This window comes from Spermophilus citellus, assembly GCF_964194105.1.
Source record: "Spermophilus citellus genome assembly, chromosome: 1".
NCBI lineage: Eukaryota > Metazoa > Chordata > Mammalia > Rodentia > Sciuridae > Spermophilus > Spermophilus citellus.
This window is the reverse complement of record NC_138182.1, coordinates 28,856,514-28,883,115: the sequence shown is the minus strand read 5'-3', so window position 1 is coordinate 28,883,115 and position 26,602 is coordinate 28,856,514. Positions and strand designations below refer to the sequence as shown.

The following is a 26,602-nucleotide window of genomic DNA, read 5'->3' as shown; positions in this document are numbered from 1 at the left end:
CTTTTATATAATATTTTGAAACAGGGTCTCACTAAATTGCCTGGGCTAGAATTTGTGGCCTCAGTCTCTGGAACTGAATCAGTCAATCTTTAGTAAGAGCTAGCCTCAGGCTTATCAACTAAAAAAATAGTTCAGGTTTTCATATAATTATTGAGCACCTTCTGAATATCAGGCATTGTGTAGCTCCTGGATGACAAGAATAAGTAAAACACTTTCCCTGTTGTTGAAATTATAGTCTAGTGGGAGGAAACAGATACACAGTTAACTTTAAACAATGTGGTTTTGAGGAATAAATCTGGGAAAATAGAGCTTGTTGACTAGTTAAATGTGGGAATTAAGCCCAAAAGAAAGTGTCTGGGATCACTTCCAGGTACTGCTGACCGTTTTCTTCTCCTTGAAACTCTCTCCCTCTGAGCTTCCAAACACCTATATTAGTGTTCAGTCTACACTGCTGATCATTCCCTCATCTCACCTTCTCTGGATCTGCTTCAAGGGCACAGTCCTTAAATGCTGGTACCCTCAGCTATCTGTTTCTGTTCATAGGGGCCAGAATTTTCAAAGCTCTGTTTTCAGCTCAGCTTTCTCTTTTGAGCAATACCTCATATTTCTCACCATCTATCAGGTAACTCCACCTGTCAGAGGCATTGCACGTGCGATCAGTGTATCAGAACCTCTTGCTTCCAAAGCTGCATGTCTTCCTGCTGCCATGACACAGCCTGAGACCCCCCCTCCCCCGCAGAGGAGAATAGTAATACAGTAGATAAGAAGTCTCATGTAGCACTGTCTAAAAGAAATATAATGCCAAACACATATATAACTTATACTTTATAGTAACCACAATAAAACAGTGAAAAAAACAGATAAAGTTTTAATGTTAATCCATTATATCCAGTGTATTATCAGTTCAGTGTATAATCAATATAAAAATCAATGAGTTGGGCGAAGTGGCCCATGCCTGTAATCCCAGCTGAGATTGGGAGGCTGAGGCAGGAAGAATACAAGTTTAAAGCTGGCTTCAGCAAAATCAAGGTGCTAAGCAACTCAGTGTGACTCTGTCTCTGAATAAAATACAAAATAGGGCTGGGGATGTGGTTCAGTGGTTGAGTGCCCCTGAGTTCAATCCCTGGTACCAAAAATAAATAAATAAAATTATTAATGAGATTTTTTTTTTTCATTTGGAACCTTAGGAATTCATTGCCTATTTTAATCTTAATTTGCACTAGCTACATTTTAAATGCCCAGTTGACAAGACTTGGAGCTCCTGTATTGGACAGAGAAGATCTAGATGAAAAAGGTGGTATTAAGGCTGGGCAAAACACTTTTTTTTTTTTTTTTTGGTATTTATTTGTTTTTTTGAAGTCTATTATTTTTTATTAGTTGTTCAAAACATTACAAAGCTCTTGACATATCATATTTCATACATTTTATTCAAGTGGGTTATGAGCTCCCATTTTTACCCCGTATACAGATTGCAGAATCACATCGGTTACACATCCACGTTTTTACATACTGCCATACTAGTGTCTGTTGTATTCTGCTGCCTTTCCTATCCTCTACTATCCCCCTTCCCTCCCCTCCCCTCCCCTCCCATCTTCTGGCAAATTACTTTTGTACAAAGTAAAAACTGGGGGTGCAGCTCAGTTATAGAGCTCCTGCTTTGTATGCAAGATACCCTAGGTTCAATCCCAGCAACCCCTCTAAAAAATATAATAGGGATATATAGATTATAAATGTCACTATTGTTATGATTCATGTATATTTTCTGTTCTTTGTAGTTCCCTCTAATATTTAGAGAAGCCTTTGCAATTCCATGGTTTCTTAGCAGTACTAAGAAGAATCAAGAAAATATATGTCCTGGGCTAGTTTTGTGGTAGAATGCTTGCCTGGCATGTGCCAAGCTTTGAGTTTGATCTCCAGCACCCCCACCCCACGATACTTCTTCCATGCTGGGAAGGCATATTTTCCCCCAAGGGAGAACAGTTCATCCTCCTCCCTCACTTACCCTTCCCCCACCCTCAGAGGGGAAATCCCAAGGGGGAGGTGAAGTTCCCAGAACAGAGCCCCTCCCAATTTGGACAGCCCCTTCCTGAAATTAACTCTGGAATTTCTGGATTTGGGTTTAGAAGGAAATCACTTCCCCCCCCCCAATTCCTTTTTGTAATTTTCATACCTTATGGTGCCAGAAACAAAATTTATTTTACAATAATTATTATAGCCAAGGCCACCATATATCCTGATTTTCTAGGATGGAGATTTTGAATATTTTCTCTCAGTAAACAAACAGGCACCCTGTCGCTTTTGAGTTTGAAATATTGGAGATTCATTATGGTGATCAACTAATGGGTCCTCACCAGCTCCTGGAACTTAGAACTTAGTTCCCTGTAAATGCCAGTAGACTCTGCCACTTTCCTCTGGGATCTAAAACAGTTCCCAGAGAGGCTACCTCTTTTTTTTTTTTTTTTTTTTTTTGTGGGAGCAGATAGGTGCCTGTGTGGTAGATTTGTTCTAACTCAATATGATTCCTAAGGTGTGCTTTTCAGAGGAAGAAGTGATTTAAAGTTATGTACGGGCAACAAAGCTTTCTAAGAATATTTTTGGCAGTCTGATAAAGAAGATACTGGCCCTGGAAGAGTGTGTTAGCCCTTTGGACACAGCCAGATGTTGGTGTACATAAATTTGAGGAGACAGTGGCCTTCACTGTTACTATTCAAAGTGCTACTCACATTCTTTAATCGTCAACAAAAATTATTTCACTTTCAAGGTCTAGGCTGGTCGGAGGTGGAGTTGGGGGAGGGCTGTGACAGAAGGGTCTGGCTTGTAAGGTGGAGGCAGGAAATTGTCCTAGTGTCCCATTAGGCGGGTTCCCTGCTTTCTTTAGGGCAAAGGGCAGCGAGTGGCAGTGGGAGGCTGGAGGCAAAGCTAGGTAGTGCGTCACCTATGTTTTCCGGGCTGTCAGTCTCCCAGTGTACCCAGCTTTTCAGGTAGGGACGACCCCTCCCACGCAGAGCAGTTCGGGCGGGTGGGAAGGAGGGGCTGGGCTCTGAGCGCCCGCCCCTCCATCTATCACATGGCCGGAGAGTCACAAAAACAACAGCTTTGGCCAAGACAGTGACTTCAGGAAAGGGAACCCAGGGCCCTCACAGACAGCCCCCTCCCCATGGAGGACAGTTTTCTTGAATCCTTTGGGAGGCTGAGCCTCCAGCAGCAGCAGCAGCAGCAGCCGCCTCGGCCGCCGCCCCCGCGGGGGACACCTCCGCGCCGCCACAGCTTTAGGAAACACCTCTACCTCCTGCGAGGCCTCCCGGGCTCGGGGAAAACCACACTGGCCAGGTAATGACAGCGGCCTGGGCGCTGGCGCGCGGGCCCGGGGCCACTGAGCGCTCCGGTCGGGCGCGCCCCTGCCCGGAGCCCCTAGCAACGAGCGGCCCCGGCCCTGGTCAGAGCCCGGGTCGCTGCTGCCGACCCCGGGGACCACCGCCGCCTCTGGCGCCCGGGTCTCTGAGAGGAGGGCGCTCGTCTTGTTTGTGTTTTCCGCTGCGCTTCCCGGGGAGTACGGATTTCGGCACTGCGCCTTGCGCCAGTCCCAGATGGCACTGGCCCCTTCCCCACCTCCGTGCCCGGCCTAGTGCCAGCCCGGCCGAGGCCGCCTTCGGCGCCCCAGCCTCCTCAACCCTGGGTCGGGGAGGCCGGCAGGGACTCTTCGGGAAAAACCGGTGGCTACTGCAGAGAAAACAGCCGGGCCGCCAGTTAGCGCGCAGGCAGCAGTCACAGCGCGTCAACAGGCGTTTTAACCCTAGCGCATAAACGAGAGGGTTGCGGGGGCTGGTGATCCGGGGCAGCAGTGGCCGTGGCCGGGGGCTTGTGGCCCGATTTGAAAATCTGGTGGATTCGGGCAGACTGTGTTGGCTTTGGCAGCTGTGAAGGAGCACAGGTGCACGGGGGAGGGGGGGCTGACGGCGCCACCACAGACCGTAATTGACAGAGCCTTCACCTTGGGCGCCCAAATTCGATTACTTGGGAATTGCGTAAGCTGCCCTCTTGGTACCAGGTCAGCGAGAATTACGCGGGCTTATCGCCTGCTGCCACCTTGCTAGGCCTACGCTCCAGCCTGGACTCCCATCACTCTCTGCCTTGCATTTGCTCTTAAGCAACGTTGAACTGTTTATCTCCCGTAAACCAAGCTATTTCTCTCCTTGCCTTGGCTGACGCTGGCCTGCTTGCCTGGCTTGCCCTCCGCCTCCCTTTGCCCAACTGATTTCTATTAACCTTTTAAAAATTCAGCTGTCTCACCCATCAGTAGGTGCTCGTCTTCTGGTCTCTTTGGCATCCTGTTTACAGCTCTGTGACTGTGCTTAGTTTTACACATGGTTTTGTTTATCCTTCTGTTAAGTTTCTTGAATGTGGGGGCCATATCTTCTACCTCCATGCACATTGTCTAGCTCATAATAGGTATTCAACCACGGAAGCAGTCCCTTCCTCTCAACCATCTCGTTGGAGAGATAAAGCTAGCCTTAGGACTTCGGAACTATTGAAGAATCAAGGTGGCCTACAGTCACATGATTTTGATGGTCTCTGGTAGTGATCTCAGGAGCAGGTCTGAATTCTTTGGACTTGAGGGAACTGACAGCTGCAGTGAGGTGCTGTCCGTTTTAATTAGGATTCTGGCTGACTTGTGTAGTAGAAGTCTTTAGTTAAAGAATATTGCTACATCATAGATTAAAGGGATTGGTGATTTGTGGAGGGCCACTGGTACCTTTTTCAAAGACAGAGACATTTTCCAGAAGGTCCTCTGTGGCTCCTGCGTAGGCAGAGGATGGCAGTAGAGTGGGAAATCTCCTTGGAACCCAGCAGAACTTTGTAGTTTTGTGATACAGCCATGGTTGGTATATCTGTTACCAACCATATATCTTCAGGGTGTCAAATCTTTAATTTCACTTTCATTTTGCTGGTCTGCGATCTATCACACACTTAGTGTAAAAGAAGGAAGTAAACATTTTGGGCCAGATTTCTTAACTATTGGGAAGGGAAGTAATATAATCAGAGGAAGATGCATAGAACTGAACATGAGAGTTTTGGACCTCACATTCCTCATCTGTAAAGTGAATGGGCTGGCCTGAGCAGTCTCTAAGATCTCTTCTGGCTCTGAATATCAGAATTTTAATTCCTGGTTTGACAAAGCAAAAGACGTCAGGTAAGAGACCATCTTGTTAAAAAGCATCTCTCTAGGGACAACTGGAGTGATCACTGGCCTGAGAATCTGAAGAGTGTGCTTTAGATCCATTTTGTCACTAACTAGCTGGGCAATCACTTAGCTTCTCTGGTTCTTATGTTCCTTATATGTGACTACTAAGAGGTGATTAGTTTAGAGGATTTATTGAAGATCTTTCTGACTCTTAATTTCCACTTGTCAGACTTAAAAATGGTTTGCTAATAATGGCTAGGTAAAGAGCCTCTAGCCTTGAGAGTCAATATGACGTCATATTCAAATGCTGCCATTCACTAGCTGTGCTGTTCACTTAGCCCCTCTGAACCTCAGATTCCTCTCCTATTCAATGGGAATATCTGCTCTTTCTGCCTCAGAGGCTGTTGTGAAGATGAAATTTATGTGGAAGGACTTTTAAAACTTTAAAGTGACATAAATTTTAAGAGATATTAGCTACTGTTCAAATTGTTGACCAGCTAAGCAAAATCTTCACTATGACTGGAGAGAAACCTGGCTCTGAAGTGAAGATTGCAGCTGGACATTGACTCTGACCTGTTCCATTGTGCTGAGCCTTGGCCTTTCTAGGTCCAGAAGGGCCTTGGCACACTTTGGGCTAGGCCATGTATATATATGTGTAGTAAGCAAGGAGATAGGCCACCACTCCACAAGGAGGGAGGCCCACAGCGGGATCAGATGATGAGGAAGCCACAGATGTGGCCCAAAAGGAGCTGCTTTCCTACTTTTTTGGAGGGCAGGGGAGAGAAGAATGGCAAATTGTTTTAAAATACACATGTATAGAAAATAGTTAAACTGTAAGATTATCTTATGTATTTGTTGGATTCTGGGAAATTTACATTTTCTCTATATTATGTATTTTCCAAATTTTCTATAATAAACATGTATTTCTTAAAATAATTAAAAAATTTTAAGAATTGGAGGGAATAAGTTTTTATAAATGTGGGTTCATCTTTTTGTTTAACCTTTATTTATCATTTGATTTAAGAACTAATAAAAATATTTTTGAAATTAGATTATGTCTTGTCTTCCAAATCAATGTTAGATTTCTGTATTTTTACTTATATGTTTTTATAATTTAAAGTGGCTGGGATATGGAAAACATCTATTTAAATTCTTTGAAGTTTTTTTTTAAAGTTGGGTTTATATGTTTTAAAAGTTTTTAAATACATCAGAGTATTAAAAATTAGTGTGCCCCCTAAAAATCTGTTTTATCGCCTCTATTTTATATAAGCATTGTTTTAAAAATAGGTTTTTACCACTGACCTAAGTTCTACTTCCAGGAATTCATCCTAAGGAAAAAAATTGGACAAATGTGTGAAGATAGAGGAATGTTCATCATAGAGTGTATTTTTTGTGTGTGTGTGCAATAGAAACAATGTGAGACAACTTAAATATGCAAATGTAGAGAATTGGCTTATAAGTCATGCAGTCATTACTGGAAACTGATGTATATTTGACCTATAAATATATTCTTCCCTCCTTTAAGTTAAAAAGTCTTTTATAAAGACAAACACACACACACACACACACACACACACACACACATATCCCATTTCTGTTCAACGAAAAAGGTCTGTATATATTTATTGAAAAATATCTGCTGATCGTTGTTTACTTTAGTTAGTGGGATTATGTTCTTTACCTTCCAATGAAGTTTCTGATTTTTCTACAAAATATATATTACATAGTAAATTTTTAAAGGTGAAAATTAAGGAACTATTATGTAAAATGTTTTGTTTAATGACTTGGCTAGATAGGGTTGTATGACAAAGCTTTCATTACATAACCAAATAAATATATCATTCTCCATATAAAAAGGCTTTCCTAGGTTAATTTTCAGTTGGACATAAACTAAGAAACTCTTTTGTCCATACGGAGTTGGATTTTTAATGACACTATATTTTATCTTTATTAATCTTATTAACATATGAATTGACACAGGGCACTTGATTGTTCACCTCAGTTTCTTTTTTATTAAAATGTGATTCATATTCTATTCATACATTTATTGTGAGAATTTTAGATACTATTGTAAACACAAACCTTATAATTATCTATGTGGAATAAGTATTGTGGAATTCATGTGCCTTATAAATACCAACTGTTGTTAATTATTAGTCACTAATCAATAATAACAAAGTTCACTGACTAAGACTATAGCACTTGTTTTATGAGGCATATAATAAATAAGATTAAAAGAAGTCACCTACTCAAGACAAATTATTATTAAATTATTTATTTAATAACAAATCATTATTAACAATAATTAGTTCCCAACTGTGGGTAACTATGGTCCAGTGGGGAAATGAATGGCAACATGATCAGGAGATGCATTTATGGAATCCATGGATTTGTTGGATTCTGGAAAATTCATATTTCCTCTATTTCATGTATTCTCCTAGCCTTGACTAAAGGGAGGAATATACTGGCTAGGTAGCCCAGAGCTGGACAAAGGAATAGAAAGAAATAAGGTTTCCAATCCCAAGACCCTTTTACTCTCAACAGATGATCCAAAACTATGTTTCCACAGCTTATGTGTCAAACTCACTTTGGATCTGCACCTGTCCTTTACTTCTGCCTTAGTGAAAGCTTCTGTGGATAAGCCTCTGTGCTTCCCACTGTGTGTGTGTGTGTGTGTGTGTGTGTGTGTGTGTGTATGTATGGTGTCAAATATCCCCATTTTGGTCATTTTTATCTTTTTAAAGTCACTGGTATTAATGACATTTATGTTGTTGTGCAGCCATCACTGCTACCTATTTCAGATTTTTTTTTCATCATCCCAAACAAAAGCTCTGTGTCCATTAAACACTGTCACTCCCTATTCCCTCTCCCTCCTGGCAACCTCTAATCTACTAGCTGTCTCTATGCATTTGCCTTTTCTAAGTGCTTCATGTAAGTGGATCATAAAGTATTGTCCTTTTGTGAGTGGCTTATTTCACTTACCTTAATGTTTTCATGTTTCATCATGTTGTGGCATGTGTCAGAACTTCATTATTTTATGTCTGAATAAAATATTCCATTAAATGGGTATACCTCTAAATTGTCCTTTTGAAATGGCTATGATAGAGGATAGCCTTTTTTTTATGTAACCTTTTTTGAAAATTTAAAAGTCATCATTCTTTTATGTCAGTTTCCTGGATTTTTTAATCTTTACATATAAACTAAAGTCAAGTCTGGGAACTATCCTTTGCAATGTTCTAGTTCCTTTTGGCACTATCATAAATGATTCATAATATGAATTTAGTTAGGCTTAAAGGATGCTTGCTGACTGCTGTCCTTTATCCTCAGTCACATCTCTGGATTAACATAGAATTTCTCATCAAAAGAAATACCTTTTAGTGTTTCTTGATAAGCCAGAGATAGAAGGAACGATATACTTTGTAACCAAATACCCAGTGGAATGCAAGAGGCAATGAGAATAGAGGACTAGTTAATTTAGCTAAAACTCCAAAGCGTACTCTGTTCCCCCATGTTCCTAGCCAGCAGGCCTGGACCATAGTGTTTTCTATGCATGAGACAAGGGCTCCCATTTAATAAAAGTAAAAGTAGAAAGTTTGGATTAATCCTAGTCTATGTATTTCAAAATAGAGTATCAGGTGACATCTTAGATCTTTAGTAACGCGATCTACTTGGAAAGTGACTACTAGCTGTTTATATTTGTTATGATTTTCCTAAAAGGGGTTCCAAGTCTCTTCTTCCCACTAATAAGATCCTTACAATACCCCTCTCTAGAGGTTAGGATGAATAAGGACTGTAAATACTATATGTATTTTACAAAGAACAAGAATATACAGTGCTAGGCTGGGGATATGGCTCAAGTGGTAGAGCGCTTGCCTAGCATGCATAAGGCACTGGGTTCAATCCTCAGCACCACATAAAAATAAAGATATTGTATCCACCTAAATCTAAAAACTAAATATAAAAAAAGTATACAGTGTAGTATGTTTGTAATCACTGAAAAGGCTGTGTCAGGAACAGTTGCCCAACACAGGAAATTCACCATCACCACATTCCTGGAGCTGTTGGGACAATGGAAGAAGACCCTGCTGAATTGGGACCATATAGTCCTGTAGGTGTGGATTATGATTTGAGAGGAGGTAGACATGGATGAAGAAATGAAAGAGAAAAAATATTTTTATGGGAAAAGATCAGGAGAAGTATAAGAAGCTCTCTTAGAGTTCATCTAACTGAAGCCCAAGACATGAAGCTCTGAGAAGCCAAACATCTTGATCAAGGTCATAGGGATGAACTCTCCTTATTTCTAATCCAGAGCTTTGTCTTTGACATCAAGGAAGAGGCTAGTGGGAATGACCTGGTAAGGTAATGAGGTTGATTTTGATCTGGGCAATGAAAAAAGCACTTAAAGTCCCTATGAAGGGTGCTAAGTTAACCTGGATTTCAACTGTCAGGGTAAGGAAGGTACATTTTATTGCTGTTCATCAATATCAAAAATGTGTTTCTTCTAATTTAAAAAAAATATTACTTGTAAGTTAATTTTCTTTGTTAAAATGTTATTGGAGCCTTGGGAGGAGATGAGATTAAGATTTTTTAATAAGTACTTGAATTCATCCTGCGACGTGTTGGGGAGAGATGTCAACTCCCAACTCCCAAGTGTCTAAATCTGCTCACATGACAGGGTATGTATTACTCAACTTAGTTCCTTCCTAGCATTTCAATGAAATTTTCTCTATATAATGGCACCTTCCTAGGGCCATTTTGATGCTAGATGAACTAATGAAGAAATTATCTAAAAAGGTACTAGGCTGTTTGGGATTGAGGAAATAATATGATAAAGGAAAAACTAGTCTAATTTTTAATTGTTCCTTCATAAGGCTCTCTATCGGATCATGTATATGGCTTGGGGAGAAGGCTATCTGTTTTTATCAAGGTAAGAATCTGGGAAAGGGGAAGGGAGAAATGGAGAAAGAATAACTAACACAAGATTACCTTGGGCTGACTATATGCCTGGTACTTTATAGACACTGGTTTACTGGATCTTCACAATTTCCCTATGGTATATAGTAGTTGTTTTATTTTATAGATGCGTACATTAGCATCAGGGCATCACATTTGATTCTGAAACTGAGAGTTTCATAATTTGAAGAAGTGATCTGACCTCACCAAGGATGTAACTTTCCAGTTATTTGGGAGTCCCCTTTAACTACAACTATACAGCTAGGATCTTTCAGTATTTTCTACACATTTTAAGAATATGACAAAAGACAGGCTCAGAAAGGGGCTTTCTCAGCCATTGAGAGTAGCGCTTCTTCCACATTCTTTGTCCTGTACCTTGACTCTCTTTTATTTATTTTTATTTTACTAAACTGTAAGTGTCAGGAGATATAAGTTCCTTGAGATCAGATACTTTATTTTGAACAACTCCTAAAAGAAGGCCTGGCACATAGTAGGCATTCACTATATATTTGATGAATGGATTTGCTAATAAAAGGCAATGCTAGAAGCTTCCTAAGAGGTGGAAATTTGGCTTGGTCAGGATGGCTCTTAAGAACAAAACCAAAAAGATTAGTGAGATAAAGAGAAATATAAAAGGATGAATGGGATGTGGAGAATAGCAAAGGGAGTAAAAAAAAATTAAAAAAATTAAAAAGTCATTCATCTCAAACTTCACTTCGGGGCACAGAAAACTCTTCCTAAACACATGAAAATGTTTGATGTGCCAGCTTCTTCACCTGATAAAAAGGTCAAAGATGTAACTGCTGCCCCTGTAAGCAGCAGTTTTGAGAGCCCAGCTGGGCGCAGTGTAATCCTGGTGGCTTGGGAGGCTGAGGCAGGAGGATGGAAAGTTCAAAGCCAGCCTCCACAAAAGCAAGGCACTAAGTAACTCAGTGAGACCCTGCCTCTAAATAAAACACAATACAGGGCTGAGGATGTGGCTCAGTGGACAAGTGTCCCTGAGTTCAACCTCTGGTACCCTTCCCCCGCTGCCCCCCACCCCTCCCCCCCCACCAAAAAAAAAAAAAAAAAGAGCCCAGAGTTGACTTCTGGACCGCTACTTTCTGTTATGTGTAACTGATCTATGTATGGTAGATTGGGAAAAGACAGCTTTAAAAAAGTACTGAGGTAGGTGTGCCTAATTCCTTCCTCAATTCTGAGCATGCCTGGATTAATCAACAGAACACAAACAGAGGAAACTTGTCCCATTGCTAGATTGTAGAGAAGGGTTCTGTTTACATGCAAGATACCAAGAGGATTTCTGCTAGATAGAATGAAGTGGAACCACATTGACAAATGGCAGTGAAGCCTACCTGGGAGTTTGGTTTTGGATCTCATAAACATGCCCAACTTTCAGGGGTAAAGGCAAGAGTAAGCAGTAAGACAGACTGGGATCTCATCACTGCAGTCCCCTCAGTCTTTGTCTCTTGGTGACACTCATAGGGCTGGCAATGACTGAGGTGTCTCTAAGGATAGGGCTCAGCCCCAGGTGTGGTGGTTGGCACAACTGCAAAGTTCAGGCCATACCAGGCCTCATGGGAAATTTTCCACATGGTCTATAGCTATGGCTCTCTTCTTCTTCTCAGGCTACTTCCCAGAGCAAGTGCTGGGATCCAAGAAGAATCTTCACTTCCTCTCTCCATTAGGGGGATCTGAGGTTTGGTAAAATTCTCATTATACACAGATGAGAATTCTCATATAGTTTAGGGCCCTGTAAAAATAATTTGCCTAAGTAGGGCAGGAGAGCATTATATTTAGAGCCATTCATACATTTGCCAAATATTTATTACCTCCTATGTGCCTGCCATTCTTTTATATGCTTAGAACAGCAGACAAAAGGCAAAGATCTCTGCCTTCATAGAATCTATATTCTATCAGATATTTTTTTTTCTAAAGGAAAGAAGGCAATTTTAGACAATATCTGCTCTGCTTTGTTGTCTCAGAAAACAAAGGACTCATTGGCTATTCTTCTTGAGGAATATGTCCCCAGGAATGATCCACATGTGCACATTGATTGAATCTCATGATAGGGAAAAGTGCAAACAAATGTCACTGGAGAAAGGTTTAAATAAATGTGGTTTGTTTTTATAGCACTCGAGCATAACGGTTTAGTCTAGGGCTAAGGGACCAGAAGCCTGGGTTTTAAACCCAGCTGTACCACTCACTGGTCTGTAACATGGGGATTAATAGCAGTACTTACCTCCCAGTTCTATTTGAGCATTACATAAGAAATTTTAAAGCTATTAGAATAGTTCTTGGCATATTTGATAAGCACTTAATGTTGTTTATTATTTTTCAGATAATGCAATACTATGTAGCAGTTAAAAGGAATGGACTAAGTTTGTATAGCAACATGAATAGATCTTAAATATGTAATGCTCCTTAATTTTTTCATTCAATAAATATTTATTGAGTGTCTACTATGTTCCAGGCAGTTTTCTAGGTACTTGGGATCACCAGTGACCAAAACAAAGATCCTGCCCATGTGGACCTTATATACCAGAGGTAGGGAAATGGATATAAAATATAAGGAAATTATATGTTATGTTAGGAGGTGATAAGTATTGTGGAAAGGGGGGATGAAGCATAGTAATGGTATTGGAAGATGCCCAAGTTAAGGTGAAGAGTTGGTTGAAATTTAAGCCAACAAAGAATGAAAAAATGTTAATGATTATCAGCTCCAGATGGTGATTGTAGGGGTGTTTATTATTTCCTTTGCTTTTCTATAATTTAAAATTTTTGTCTATCTTGAAAAATTCCTATGGTTAAAAAAGATGAAATAAAAATGATAAGGAGTCTGAAATATGAAGGGGGTTTACTAAGAAGCAGAATATTTAGAAAGAACGTAATGAGGTATATGTTTTTTAAAAAGATTCTAAAATAAATGTTGGAACTTTAAAGTCCAACAGAGATAATGATGAGCAGAATCAATGCAGAAAATCAAACAGTAACATAGAAAACAAAACATAAGAATAAATAACCAGAATAAGTATAGCTAAAGTCATAATTACAGATATAATAGAACATTTCTGAGTTGAAGACTCAGAAGTGATAAAAAATAAATTCAGGATCTAAAGGAATATCCTAGTAAGACTGTTGCAGAGGTTGTTGATTAACTATCTTATCTTACCTAGCAACCCTATTTTAGTGTGCCCCACTATAAGACTACAGTTTTCAAAGCTACCTTGCCTCTTCCTGCCATGTGGAACATGTATGTGAAGGCTGGGAGGACCCTTTAAGAATCGTAGCTGCTGGCTAAGACAAGATGGTAGACTCTGGCTCCGTGTTGCTCATGTGTGAGGACATGCACTTTCTCAGATCTGCAAGAGCTCCCTGAGGATGTAACTAATACCCATGTGCCCTGACTCCATGTAGACCGAAGTCAAATTCCAGCAGCTACACATCCAAGCTATGTAAACTTACACAAGTTATTTAAGCTCTTAAATCAATTTATCTATAAATTGGAGAATATATTACTTCATAAAATTGTTATAAAAGTTGAGGAGAGATACTATATACCAAACTTTGTTCAGTGCTTAGCAGTCTTGAAAAGAAAATTTATTGGAACAACCAAGCCTGCCATGAGTTGAATTAAAGGCAAGAATCATAATGTCATTTTATTTGATTTTGTTTAGGCATGGCTCTCAACAAAATAAGACAGAAAAGTAAATTAGAAGTATAAATTTTATAAAGGAAAGATTCTCAATTGTTGAATATAGTTGAGAAAAGAAAATACTGAAAAGAAGATGATCAAGGTGGTGCTCCACACATTAATCTTAGTCAAGTGAAAGAAAAAGTACAATAATAGACCTAAATATACGTAATAATTTAGTATATAATAAAAAGTTTTTCAGAACGATGGGGAATGTGGGATTTATTAAGTCAATAGTTTTGGGATAACCAGGTCACCATATGGAAAAAAAATACATCCTTGGGGCTGGGGTTGTGGCTTAGTGGTAGAGCACTCGCCTAGCACGTGCGAAGCCCTGGGTTGGATCCTCAGCACCACATATAAATAAATAAATAAATAAAATAAGGGTATTGTGTCAACTACAACTAAAAAAAACTTTAAAAATACATCCTTAATGAATGCTACATACCAACATAATATTGTAGATGGCTTGACAAGGAAAATGTAATAGTATGTATATATTTTTACATAATATGGGGATGAGAAAGACTGTTCAAAATTTACCATCAAAGGCAAAATTTGAAAGTAAAAGATGAATATATGTGACTAGACAACATTTTAAAAATAATCAACTATGTGTTAGAGATTATTATAACCAAAATTAAAAACTGCTACACTCAATAGGAAATTGTTATTCAATAAGAAAGTTAAACCTCCCAATAAAGATGTTTTATCAACAATTAGAAAAAGGATATGAAATTGTAGATCACAAAAGCACATTTCCAAATGACTAACACATAACAAAAAAATAATTAGTATTGCTAATTAAGACATCTCAGTGCCTAACCTCAGAGCACTGAAGAAAATTATGGGACATCCATATAAATAAGTATAAGTTGCTATATCATTAAAATGTTGCATGGAGTAGAAAATAATGAGTTGAAATGAAGATATATTGAGATATGTATCTAAATTCTTAAAAGAAGACCAAAATGTTGGGCTGGAGTTATAGTTCAGTGGTAGAGCACTTGCCTAGCATGTGTGACGCACTGAATTTGATTCTCAGCACTATGTATAAACAAATAAATAAAGGTCCATCAACAACTAAAATAATTTTAAAAATGTTAAAACAATTATTAGTTTTAGATGGAGGAATATAGGAACATTCCTTTTTTTATTTTTGCACTTTTCTGTTGCAAATTTTTCTGCTGTTATTTATTTGCTAATTAGAAAATTAATGTATTTTTAAATCTTTATAGATAAAGACATGAGTCAGCTTGAAGGGTAACTGCTGGTCAATTTTAGGATAATTTGAGCATCATAAAGAATAATGATGGTAAAGATTATAAAAGAGAAGAAAGAAAGCTTTTTTTTTTTTTTTAAAACAAGACAATGCTACCTAGTAAAATAGAAGGAAGGGTAACATTAGAAAATAAAAACTCTGCAATTCCCAGTATAGTAATTGATTCAGGCACCCAAGCATCAGAACAATAGATGTACAAACCATTGAGGGAAAGTGGCTGAAGAACAGAACGTTCCATAATCTCACAGGTTCATACCCACACAGTACTTACTATGACAAGAGAAGTGACACACTTCTATAATAGAGAGGTTGGGCTGATACCACCTTTTAGCCAACTGCTCAAACTTAGCATGATGGGACAAGCTTCCATGTGTAATCAGAAGTACATTAAAGTCACCTTTGAACTTTCCTTCCCAAAATGTATAACCTGGTAATAATCATGTGGAAATAACTAGATAAGCCCAGAATGTGGGGGGCATTCTCAGGACAACTAATCTGGACTCTTCAAAAAGGAAAACATAAATGGACTCCAGGACAGTTCTGGATTAGAAGACCTTACTGAGACATAATAACCAAAAACTTGAAACTTATGAAATATTTTTGGGACCACCAGGGAAATTTAAAAAATTTAAAATTTAACATTGTGAATTAAAAGTTAGTTTTTAGATGTGATAATGATATTGTGGTTATGTAAGAGAATATTTTTAGGAGATACTTGGTAAGGAATGTAGGAATAAAGTATCATGATATCTGCAGCTTATTTTCATATGGTTCATCAAAAATACATATTTGAGAAACATAAAATAGAAGGCAAAGTGTTAATTTCTGGTGATTGTAGACAAAGGTTAAACAGTGTTCATTGTATTGTTTTTTAACTCATTTGTATAGGTTTCAACATCTCCCATGTAAAAAGTTGTGGGGAACAATAATTCAGGTGGAAACTAAAATAGGAGAGAAAAACAGTAGAATAAATGAGACTTAAGAGACACAGTGACCAGATACAATGTGTGGCTCTCCTTTGCCTCCTGATTCAAACAAAGCAACTCTAGGAAAATGTTAAGAGACAACCAGGGAAATAGGAGCACTGATGGGATATTTGATGAAATTAAATATGAAATAGATGACAATAAGATTGACCAGATGATGGTAATTGCTGAAGCTGTGTCACAACTACTTGGGGATTGATTATCTTATCCTGTCTACCTTTACGTGTTTGAAAACTTCCATAGTAATATCATATAGTACTGTTGGCCTTTCTCAGTGAGTGAGTGAGTGACTGAATAGATATCTGAATATCTCTGTGGTTCTCTATTGTAAAGCAAGGAATTATAGAAGGATGACAAATTATGAAATCTAGATTAGTACCTGAGTTTCTCTCATAGTAGTGATTTTAAGTGAATTGAGGGGGGAAGGGGGCGATGAAGGTTACGTGGAAGTAATTGTCTCTCTATTTTTTTCCCTTTTCTTTTATTTTCATTCTCTCAATTTCCCTAATGCATGAGGCTCCTGACCACCAGAAAGCTAGCGCTGGGGCATTATCCTCATCACTTCTGAAGCTGATGGAATGGTATTTATTGCTTCCACTTAAGTTTGAGAATCTCAAGGTTGTCTATTTAATCAGTTTTGTATTTAGCTAGTGAAGTTTTTATTTCCTGCATTTTCAAGATGCTACTATGGCCGCTGGTGCTAATTTAACATTTAGGTAAAGACAAAACAAGATTTTGAAGGAATGGTCATTTAGGAACATCATACAGAAAAAAAAAAAAAAAAAAAACCCATATGAGCCATAATGGTGAAAAACATTCAAGATTTTTTGCCTGCCTGTTTGGAGGACTGTAGATGCAACCTAGGAAATGATGAGAAGGTCATCTTTCCCCATAATGGTCCTGAACAATTTAACTTACTATAAGGTAGAATTCTGCAATAAAAAAGGGCAACAGTTTTATATTTTCGTTTTCTAGAAAGGAATAAGAACTGAAATAAAACAAAACATGAATTGGTCACCTATATGCCTTAAAGGAAATGTTAGAGGATTATCTTCCAGTTTACAGTGTGAACTATAAAGAGGGAAACAAGAGTAGATAAGGATATACATATGAAAGGAAAATTTAAATTCCAAAGACGTTTTACACACCAAACCAAACCTATGGGTGGTAGACTTAATAGGAAAACAAATGAAACCAGACTTAGAAGGGATATTACATCTGGGACCAAAAAGGAAAATCAACCAGTTTCCATAGTTGCTTAGTACACAAGGGAGATATATACTATTATTTCACCTCTGAACATAGTTTTCATTACTTAGACTGAATAATATTGATGAAAATAATTTTAAAAATTTATAGTGTTTGCAAATATAAACATACCTTAAAAAATATTCATATCTGAAAATGCATCTACTGTTACCCTTAATTTTTTTCTAAGATATCTTTAACAAAACTTGTTGGTATTGGAGGTTAAGGTTTGGACTTATGATTTAGACTTTTCGGTTTGAATATCTTTAAAGTCAATAATAGACAATTATTATGGAGACTATGAATATTTGTTTAATTCAGTCCTTTTTCTACTTCTCCCTTCTCTCTTGCCACTTTTTACATCTGTGGTCAACTAAAAGTTGCCACATTTTCTTTGCTTCCCCTTCCCTCCAGAAGTGGAAAATATTTTTCTGCCCTTTTAATGCAGGCTAGCAAAGTAACTAGCTTGGACCAACGCAGTGTTGTGGAAGCCTAGTAAAATGCACTCCTGCTCTCTTGCAATGGGCCTGTCTGTAAAGAGGCCTGGGTCAGCCTCCTTGAGGATGAGAAGCCAGGTGGAGCAAGAGCTAGCCAACAGCCAAGAGCACCAGAGGCCTGTGGGAGGCCTGTTTGGACCCCTCTGAGCTCCTTCTGCCCCTGCATTGCAATGACTCATTGTAGTTGTATGAGTGACCAGGCAAGACCAGCAGAACTGCCACGTTTAGCCCGGCCCCAGTGCTGATCCCAAAATAAGTTCATTCCCTATTCTACACAACAGACTTCCAGCATCTGAGGATAAGTACTAGGAATCACTGTTTATCATTTGTTTTCACCTTAAATAACCCAGATTCTTTGTCAATCTTTGCTCCTCTGACATGGTTTCCATGGTTAGTGGACCTTATATTTACTTGGTCACTGTTCTCTGGACTTTGCTCAGCTTATCAAATTTCTCTTTGAATTTGTGGTACTCAGAATTGAAACCAGTGGTTCAGATGTGATTTGCCACTTTTAGTCTCATTTTCCTATAATTCCTTACTCCTCACAGGCCCTGAAGCGTTCGCTTCCTTCTTATCTTACCCCCCATGCTCTCAGCCCTTTCTGCAAGATGTGAAATTGTTTCCCAGCTCCTAAGGTCCAAGTGAAATGTTGCCTCCTTTGCAAGACTCTTCTTGTCAGAACTTGTTGCTCCTGCTCCCTAGTGCCTGGTTGGCATAGCTTTTTCCATGGTGTGCCACACTAGCTGTGGGAGGTTTAGCTCCTTGGCTAGTAGGCTGTGCATTCTTGATAGCAGTAAGTTTATTTCTGTGCCTTAACACTTTACACAGCATTTGGCACATGTTAAGAGCTCAATAAATGTCTAACAGGTTGACTAATTAATAGTCTTTGGATATTAAAATATATTCTCTTAGAGCCTACATTTTCCCCACAAAGGTATCTGTCAAGAGAAACTGTGAGATTGCTATTGAAATCAAGATATCATGTCTGTTGAGTTTTCCTGAGTATCACCATAGCCCATTGACAAGGAAAATATACTTTGTTTGGAATTACCTTTTCAACTCCCTATGCTTCCTTCTGTTATACTTTCTGAAGAATTTTTGCCAGAGATGTTTTTTATTTCTGGAAAGCGTATTTTACTCTTTAATATTGAAACATTTGCTTAATTTTTGTCTTTGTCTCTCATCTATTGCAATACCCAAAAGATTACTGCATGTATGTACTCCAGTGTATTTTTGTTACTATAGCATGTAAACAGTCTGGGTTGGGTAAATGTACCCTTGTTGTTATTATTACTAACAAAATAACAGTACTTTACATTTGTAAAGTGCCTTATCCTTTATAAAAATGTTTTCCCACTACAACCCATTTGTCTTACCAAAAGCTTATTTAGTAGGTAGGGATTGTAATCTGTGTTTTACAGTTCAGAAGATGAGACCACATGACTGGATAGTGGAAGAGTCAAGAATTGAATCTAGCTCTGGGAGAGCAACTCAGGTGCCATGAATAACCTGCAGTTCCATATTCTTTCTGGATTGAGATTTTTTTTCTTAAAAAAAAATAGAAAAAGAACTGAATAGCTCTGCTTTCTTTTTGCATCTTCTGCTCTTGTCTTTCTCCAACCTTCCCCCCATCCCTAACTTGTAGATATCTTCTTATTCTGAGCATGGCTGTTGTGATTATATATTTTCTATTTGCCATTAAGTCTGTTTGGAATGGAGAGACATTCTGGCAAGTGCTATAGGGACAGAGGAAGGGCACACACACTTGTGTGCCAGTGTCAGGTGCTGCACTAGGTGTTTCCCCTGTTATTAGCTCATTAGCATCAACTTTACAAACAAGGAAAGGAGGCTCAGTGAGCTTCCCAGTTACTTCCTGGTGTAATACCCACCTTCCACCAAAAAGTTGTCCAAAGATTTCAAATGGAAACATCTTCTCTTTGGAGTTTGTGCAGAACATATCACCCCCTTTTTGTTTTATTTTGTTGTATTAAAAGAGGTGCTACATTATGGCTTTCCCTTTTTGTCTGTGCTACTTTCATATTTAGACCCAGAGTGGTAGAGATGAGGAAGGCATGGGGAATATTGGGTTCACCTCTTTTCCTCTCTTGTGCTTTTCTCCATTTGGTTTAGGTCATTGCTAAAATGTAAATATGTCACTTAATAGGGTAGTGCACACACATCACCTTTAGCCACAACTCATATCTCAGCAAGAACTAGTTTCTCAGATGGGTCCTCAGGGTGGGGCAGGAAGCAGAGAACAGAGAACAGAACTCCAGGGAAATGGGACAGGTAAGAGTTTAGGGAACGGCTGAATATGGGGCATGGCGCCCGTGGGCAGGTCTCAGGAGGATGCTGGTGCCTTGGAAAGGAATGGTCATGGGGGATGGTGTCCAACAGGAAAGACAGCCAACACACCCTCAACTTAGCCTTCGAGTTTCACCTCGAGTCAGTCCTGGTTGCCTCAGAGGCAGTGGTGGTGACCAGCAGCCTCTTAGCTTCAAGGGTTGGCAACACTCACAAAATGCCTCTCAGCCCTTTCTTGACTCCAGTTAGGGGAGATGCCTTCCAGAGATGATAAGCATTTCCCTTTTTTAAATTGAAGTTCAACAACTCAAAACCTGGTGGTCTCAGTATTTTAAAATGCTAAACATTAGAGATGGAAGGAAATAATTTCTACCATGAATATGCATATAATAAAAAAAATCCCTCTTTCATTTCTCCACTTTCTAGACAATTGCAACATGACTTTCCCAGGGCCCTGATTTTCAGCACGGATGATTTTTTCTTCAGGGAAGATGGTGCCTATGAGTTCAATCCTGACTTCCTGGAGGAAGCTCATGAATGGAACCAGAAAAGAGGTGATGAATTCCTTTCCAAACTCCCGGGAATCCCTGTTGTGTGCATAGACTGTAGCTGCTTTAGAATGAATATGTTTTATGGAAGGAGCTTAATCAAAAGTTCTGCTGTTCCCCCCCCCCTCAATCAGAATGCCAGAGTATAATAACATCTTTAGATTCCATAAGAAAATTACTGATAATGGGTTCTGAAATAGGTGGCAATAAATTGTGTAATGAGGACGTCTTATAACAAAAAATGACGAGATATGGATTTCGCTCACCCTTTTCTGATTGTTGCTTGTTGTTCACTGTTATGTAACATTGTGTTGCAGCAAGAAAAGCAATGAGGAGAGGCATATCCCCCATTATTATTGATAATACCAACCTCCACGCCTGGGAAATGAAGCCCTATGCAGTCATGGTAGGAAGAAATGTTCTGAATTTTCAGTTGTGGACATTTTGTGAGAAAGTCGAAACATTGTTCTTTCCTTTTTTTCTGATCTTCCATAATATCACATTTACTAACAGTAGTTCTTTCAGGGAGCAGGTAAAGTTTTAGTTTTTCTCTGTTCAATGGCTGAAATTTGCTGAGATGTTTCTCTCATCTCAGGGTACAATTTTTACATAGTCCTTGGTAAATAATCATTTCTTTGAATTATTGATAGTTTTTCAGTCATGGATATTTTCCACACAGAGGGGCACTCACTGAAACTTACAGGACTAGATGATGCACTAGCAGGGTTACAGGTCCTCCCTTGGTGAGCTGGGATTTCAGCACTGTGTACTGTTGTTGCTGCCTGAAGTTCCAGGGCAATAGGATTGTTTTGTTTAAACACAGATTTGGCATCAACATGATAACCTTATGAAGGTAGTAGGGTACAAATATAAACATATAACTCAGGTCTCCATTCTGATCTTTTTTCAGACGTACATTGTCTCTTATGCTAATAATTTTTCACTTCCTAGTGGATAGAAGAAGATCCACAAACCTACAGGGTGGGGCAGGAAGCAGACAGCTAAGTATTATTCTACTTATGTCACACAAAATTCCCACTTTTAATTCTGAGATGAATGTCTCCCACACTGGGCTCCAAAATCTATTTTTAGGCTTCTTTTACATTTGGAGCAAAATAGCATACCTACAGGTGTGATTTTTCTCTAATGATACTTTAATCAGTTCTACTTTGGCCCAGACTGTGAGACTTGCATAAATGTATTAAAGAATGAACATCAACTTGGTGGTTACTTCAGTTTATGATTGAAAGGCTGGAAATGAACAGGGCGTTGAGGAGTCCAATGAATTCAGGCACAACTCAAAACCTGGAGTGACTTCACTCATCCGCAGCTATTTAGCCCCAGAAATTGTTTTCAAGGTATGACAGTTGAATCTTTCCCTAATTAGAAGTGCCCAAAGAATGAAGAAGAAATCTTTAAATTTATACATTAATTACAAATAATATTTGGACATATTTATGGAGTGTAGTGTGATGTTTCAGTACATGTATACAATGTGTAATGATCACCTCCAGATGTTTAGGTCACCCATCATCTCAAATATTTGTAATTCATGATGAGAACATTAAGAATCCTCTCTTGTAGCTATTTTTACATATTAATACCCTTCTGTGTAATAGTACATAAGAACTTATTCATCCTACCTACTTATGAGGAAATTGTTTTACTGAGATTTGTTCATTCTGTATTTCACAACAGAGCAAACAAAAGTGACAACAGAAAGTTCAGTTTGAGATAAAGCAGTATTTGATTTGTGTGTACAAAGAATATTTGGATAGTTATATGGGAACTGTAGTAGTTTTCTAAACTCAAGGGAATGGGACACAGTGCTTGGGGTCAAACTATATTATATAGCAGGTAGAGCTATTTTTGGAGGGAAAATTATGTAAAACATGTGGGAATCACTTTTATTTCATGAACTATGTTTCTGTGACAATGATTTTCTAAATCAAGTCATGAGGAAAAGGACAAGGTATTTGGCGGAAATAAGTCTACATTGCTCACACCTGTGTTTGGGACATTTTAAATTAGTTCAGATCTACTTTTAAAGGTGTTAAATTCCTCCATATTAGATAAAATTGACCAAAATTTATCACTGGGAAGCATAATATAATCTGAGAGTGGCTAAGTATGGTAATAAACCAATTGTGTTCAGATAAATTAAGGCATTGGATTACTGGTAAAACAAAAGGAATTTAGAAAAGATTTGTAGTAAATGTTAAATGGCAGCATAAACATTCCCAAACATACATACTATGTCTTCAATGTTTTATGTACTTTTGAAAAATCAGGCACTTGAAAATAACTATGAAGTTATATTCCGAGAACCTGACACTCGCTGGAAATTCAACGTTCAAGAGTTAGCAAGGTACTTCTTTGTTTTTCTAGTTCCTCATTATGTATCCTGCTATTTTCAGGTATTTCAGACCGAACAAAAGAATCTTTTCAGGCTGGAAATGGACTGGTAGTTTTCAGGCCAGAAATGGTAATTCTTGGAAATTGATAACTTTGGAAATATTATATGTGAAGATGTTAGTTTTGGGTCAGTTTTCTAATATAATGCTAAATGCAACATATCGGCTTGGACTTGGTCCTTTAAAAGGACTTATTTAACATTCTGCTAAATTGCTTCTTCATTAATGAACATTTAAAAGCACTTTCCTTTGCATGGGATTGCACATATTGATGGTGTTTTCTGCATTTAGACTAAATAAAAATCTTTTTTTTTTTTTTTTAATAAAAATCTTTAGATGTTGAACATTGTGTAGTTCATTTATGGTTTAGATGCTGCTTCTAACTTATACAGCAATAAATGTCCAAATAGTACTAACTTGACTTTGAATGCATGAGTTCTGATATTTACTCTTTGTATTATTTGATGTCAATATAATAAAGTTAACCAGTGAGATTGGAATTGACTTTTTTAGGATTAAGGCCAGTTCATATTTTGGTTATAAGCTGATAGTGTTTCCAACATGTCTGTGAATCATACCTCCATCAGGAGTGCCTGAGGTGTTAAACTGTAGTTCATAGACTCCATTCTGTAGTCGAAATCTTTGGTAATAATTATACTTCTAATTATATGCCCAACTGATTCTTGTGCCTACTAGTTTTTTTTTTTTTTTTTTTTTTGTGTGTGTGTGTGTGTGGTGCTGGGTATTGAACCCAAAGCCTTGTATATGCAAAGCAGGCACTCTACCAACAGCTATATCTCCAGCCCCGTGCCTACTAGATTTTAAGATTGTTTTAGTAAGCACTGTTTAACTGTACTGGGGACTAGTTGACCTGAAACAATGGTATTAACTGGCGAATATATAATTGAAAAAAATCTCATGGTGTTCTTCATATTTTGAAGCACATGATTTGAGATTACCAAAAACAAAACATTTATGAAGCCAGCCTTAGGATATTTTTGGGGTGTGTAGGGCAGCAGAAAAACAGGAGCAGAGCCTGAGAGATAACTGAATAGCAAAATTTTATGTTTTGCCACAGATATCCCCAGGACGGAGAGTGTAGTATCTATGCAATGCAGGACTTGTAAAGCACAAGTAATTCATTTTGATATTCTGCCTTAACTACATATTTGCATTTTTTTCATGTAGAAGAAACATTCATGGAGTCCCAAGAGAAAAAATACACCGAATGAAAGAACGGTATGAACATGATGTTACCTTTTACAGTGTACTTCATGCAGAAAAACCAAGCAGAATGAACAGAAACCAGGACAGGAATAATGCATCGCCTTCCAATGGTTCAAGATACTGGCATTCCTACGCAGAGTTTCCAAACCGGAGGGCTCATGGCAGCTTCACAAATGAGAGCTCCTTTAGCAGAAGGGGTGGTTGTCACCATGGATATTAGAGGCCTATCTTACAGCCATTCCAAATTTTCCTAAATAAGTTTTTACTTCAATTTTTTGGTATTTATTCTTTGTTTAGTTTTAGCCAAAACTCCAATTCCAGTGTAAATAGTTGAACCCAAAAATTCCTGAGCAGAGGTCATTATATTCATTATCTTCAACAAGCATTTGTTAAGTGCACCTGTACACATGGTCTGATGCTGGGAATTTTTCAGATTTGATTAAAATCTTGCTCTAAGGGAAACAAGTAATTTGAACCTGAAGTCTAAGAACATACCCAAGAACGTGATCAATTAGTTGCATAGGTTCATAAATAAAACAAAGTGTTTGTTTATATTATATATAAGCTTCAGTACCACTTTGTCTGAAGTAATCCATTTATTTTTTCAGGAAATTCATCTCCACCGGGAAAGTTGGAAGGGTTAGGGAGAAGGGAGAGGCAGAAAAGGTTTTAGTGCTATTCCTACTTTGATAAACTATGTATTTTAAAAAGTGAGATGTGTGACTCCAATGATACTGATTTTCCCTTGAAACAAACAGAAAGCATACATATATGTAAGGAAATATTGTCTTTCAAAGTGATCACTTTGGGAAATATTCCTTTATTCTAAAGATGAATCACTGTTAAAAATGTCAAATCTTTAATAGCTATTCAAGTTGAGGAAAATCAGTGTTATTTAAAGTCACACCTTGTGTTTAACTACTTTTTTCAACAGGATTAAACAACTTTTGGCTGTTGTCTATTAGTGTAAATAAAATCTGACTTCATAAAACAGCAATTTTTAAGAGATCTAATTTCTAAAATTACGCTTATAGATGTGTGTAATTAGTTGGCAGTCCAAATGTTTAGCAGTGCAAAGAAATAAAGCAGCCCAGGATATAGATCATGCAAGGATATGTAAAAGCCATGCTCACTGGAGGATGAGCCGTCTTCATGTTTTCCGTGGTGTTATTTATCTGTGAATCCAAATTAAATTCCAACAGGTTGGAATCAGATTAATTTGGTGTGAGACCATGACAGACAAGATCGTGTAGGATGTATGCTGTTTATTGTTGGCCAACAGCTTTTTTTTTTCCTGGTGTTCTGTGAAGTATAATTTTAAGTGTCTTATATAATGGTGCTTTTATGGTTATTAAAATGGCATATTGTATTGCGTTTATATGGATTTGTCATTGAGTTTTTTTGGCTCAACAATAAAAAATTTTACCTAAATCTCAAGAAATTCAGTCGTACAATAACTATATCATATGCTTATTTACTAATCTTCTCAAATATTAGGCATAAATGTAAAGACAAAAGCAACCTTATATTTTCTTGCTTATCTAAACCTGTGCACATGAGATGATTTTCCTTTAATATACCCATTATCTACTACCGTTAATCTACTCAACATCTTGTCAACTACTAGCAATGTGTCTGTAATTTTTCTCTGTAATGCATCTGTAATATTTTTTTAAAATACACATTTATTTATTTATTTTAGGTGTAGATAGACACAACACAATACCTTTATTTTTTTTTATGTGGTGCTGAGGATCGAACCCGGGTCCCACTCATGCTAGGCGAGCTCTCTGCCACTGAGCCACAACCTCAGCCCCTATAATATTTTTAAAAAATGTTTTAGTTACAGTTGAACACGATACTTTATTTATTTATATGTGTTGCTGAGGATTGAATCCAGCCTCACACATGCTAGGCCAGCACTCACGGCTGAGCCACAACTCCAGCCCCTCCATTAACATTTTTTTTTTAAATCTTTGTTTTTTTTTTTTTTTTTTTAAAGAGAGAGGAAAGGGGGGGGGGGGAGAGAGAGAGAGAGAGAGAGAGAGAGAGAGAGAGAGAGAGAGAGAGAGAGAATTTATTTATTTATTTATTTTAACATTTTAAAGATTGGTTATCTTTGAATAACAAGCTTGACTGACAAACAAAATAGTAAATTTAACCTGCTGTTATAGTTTTGCTAAATTCTGTGTTTCAACATAGCATACAATCCTGTAATAGTAACAAGTCAATTAATTTCCAGGCCTAGGTCATTCTGGGTGTCTTGGTAT

General features: G+C 38.0%; 1 protein-coding gene across 3 annotated transcripts; it reads left to right on the top strand.

The window, feature by feature from the left end:
- Nucleotides 1-882: 882 nt before the first annotated feature.
- Nucleotides 883-25,773, top strand: N4BP2L1 (NEDD4 binding protein 2 like 1). 3 transcript variants are annotated; one of them, XM_081292779.1, is made up of 5 exons: nucleotides 883-2,981; nucleotides 20,570-20,697; nucleotides 21,009-21,097; nucleotides 22,983-23,059; nucleotides 24,294-25,773. In XM_081292779.1, the coding sequence occupies exons 1-5, from the start codon at nucleotides 2,938-2,940 to the stop codon at nucleotides 24,550-24,552; spliced, it is 597 nt and encodes a 198-aa protein (XP_081148905.1). In that variant the 5' UTR covers nucleotides 883-2,937; the 3' UTR covers nucleotides 24,553-25,773. The 3 variants fall into 3 exon arrangements, with proteins under 3 accessions (XP_081148905.1, XP_081148904.1, XP_081148906.1); XM_081292778.1 differs by having other exon boundaries at nucleotides 883-3,330; XM_081292780.1 differs by lacking the exons at nucleotides 22,983-23,059; nucleotides 24,294-25,773 and adding an exon at nucleotides 23,109-23,176 and having other exon boundaries at nucleotides 883-3,330.
- Nucleotides 25,774-26,602: the final 829 nt, after the last annotated feature.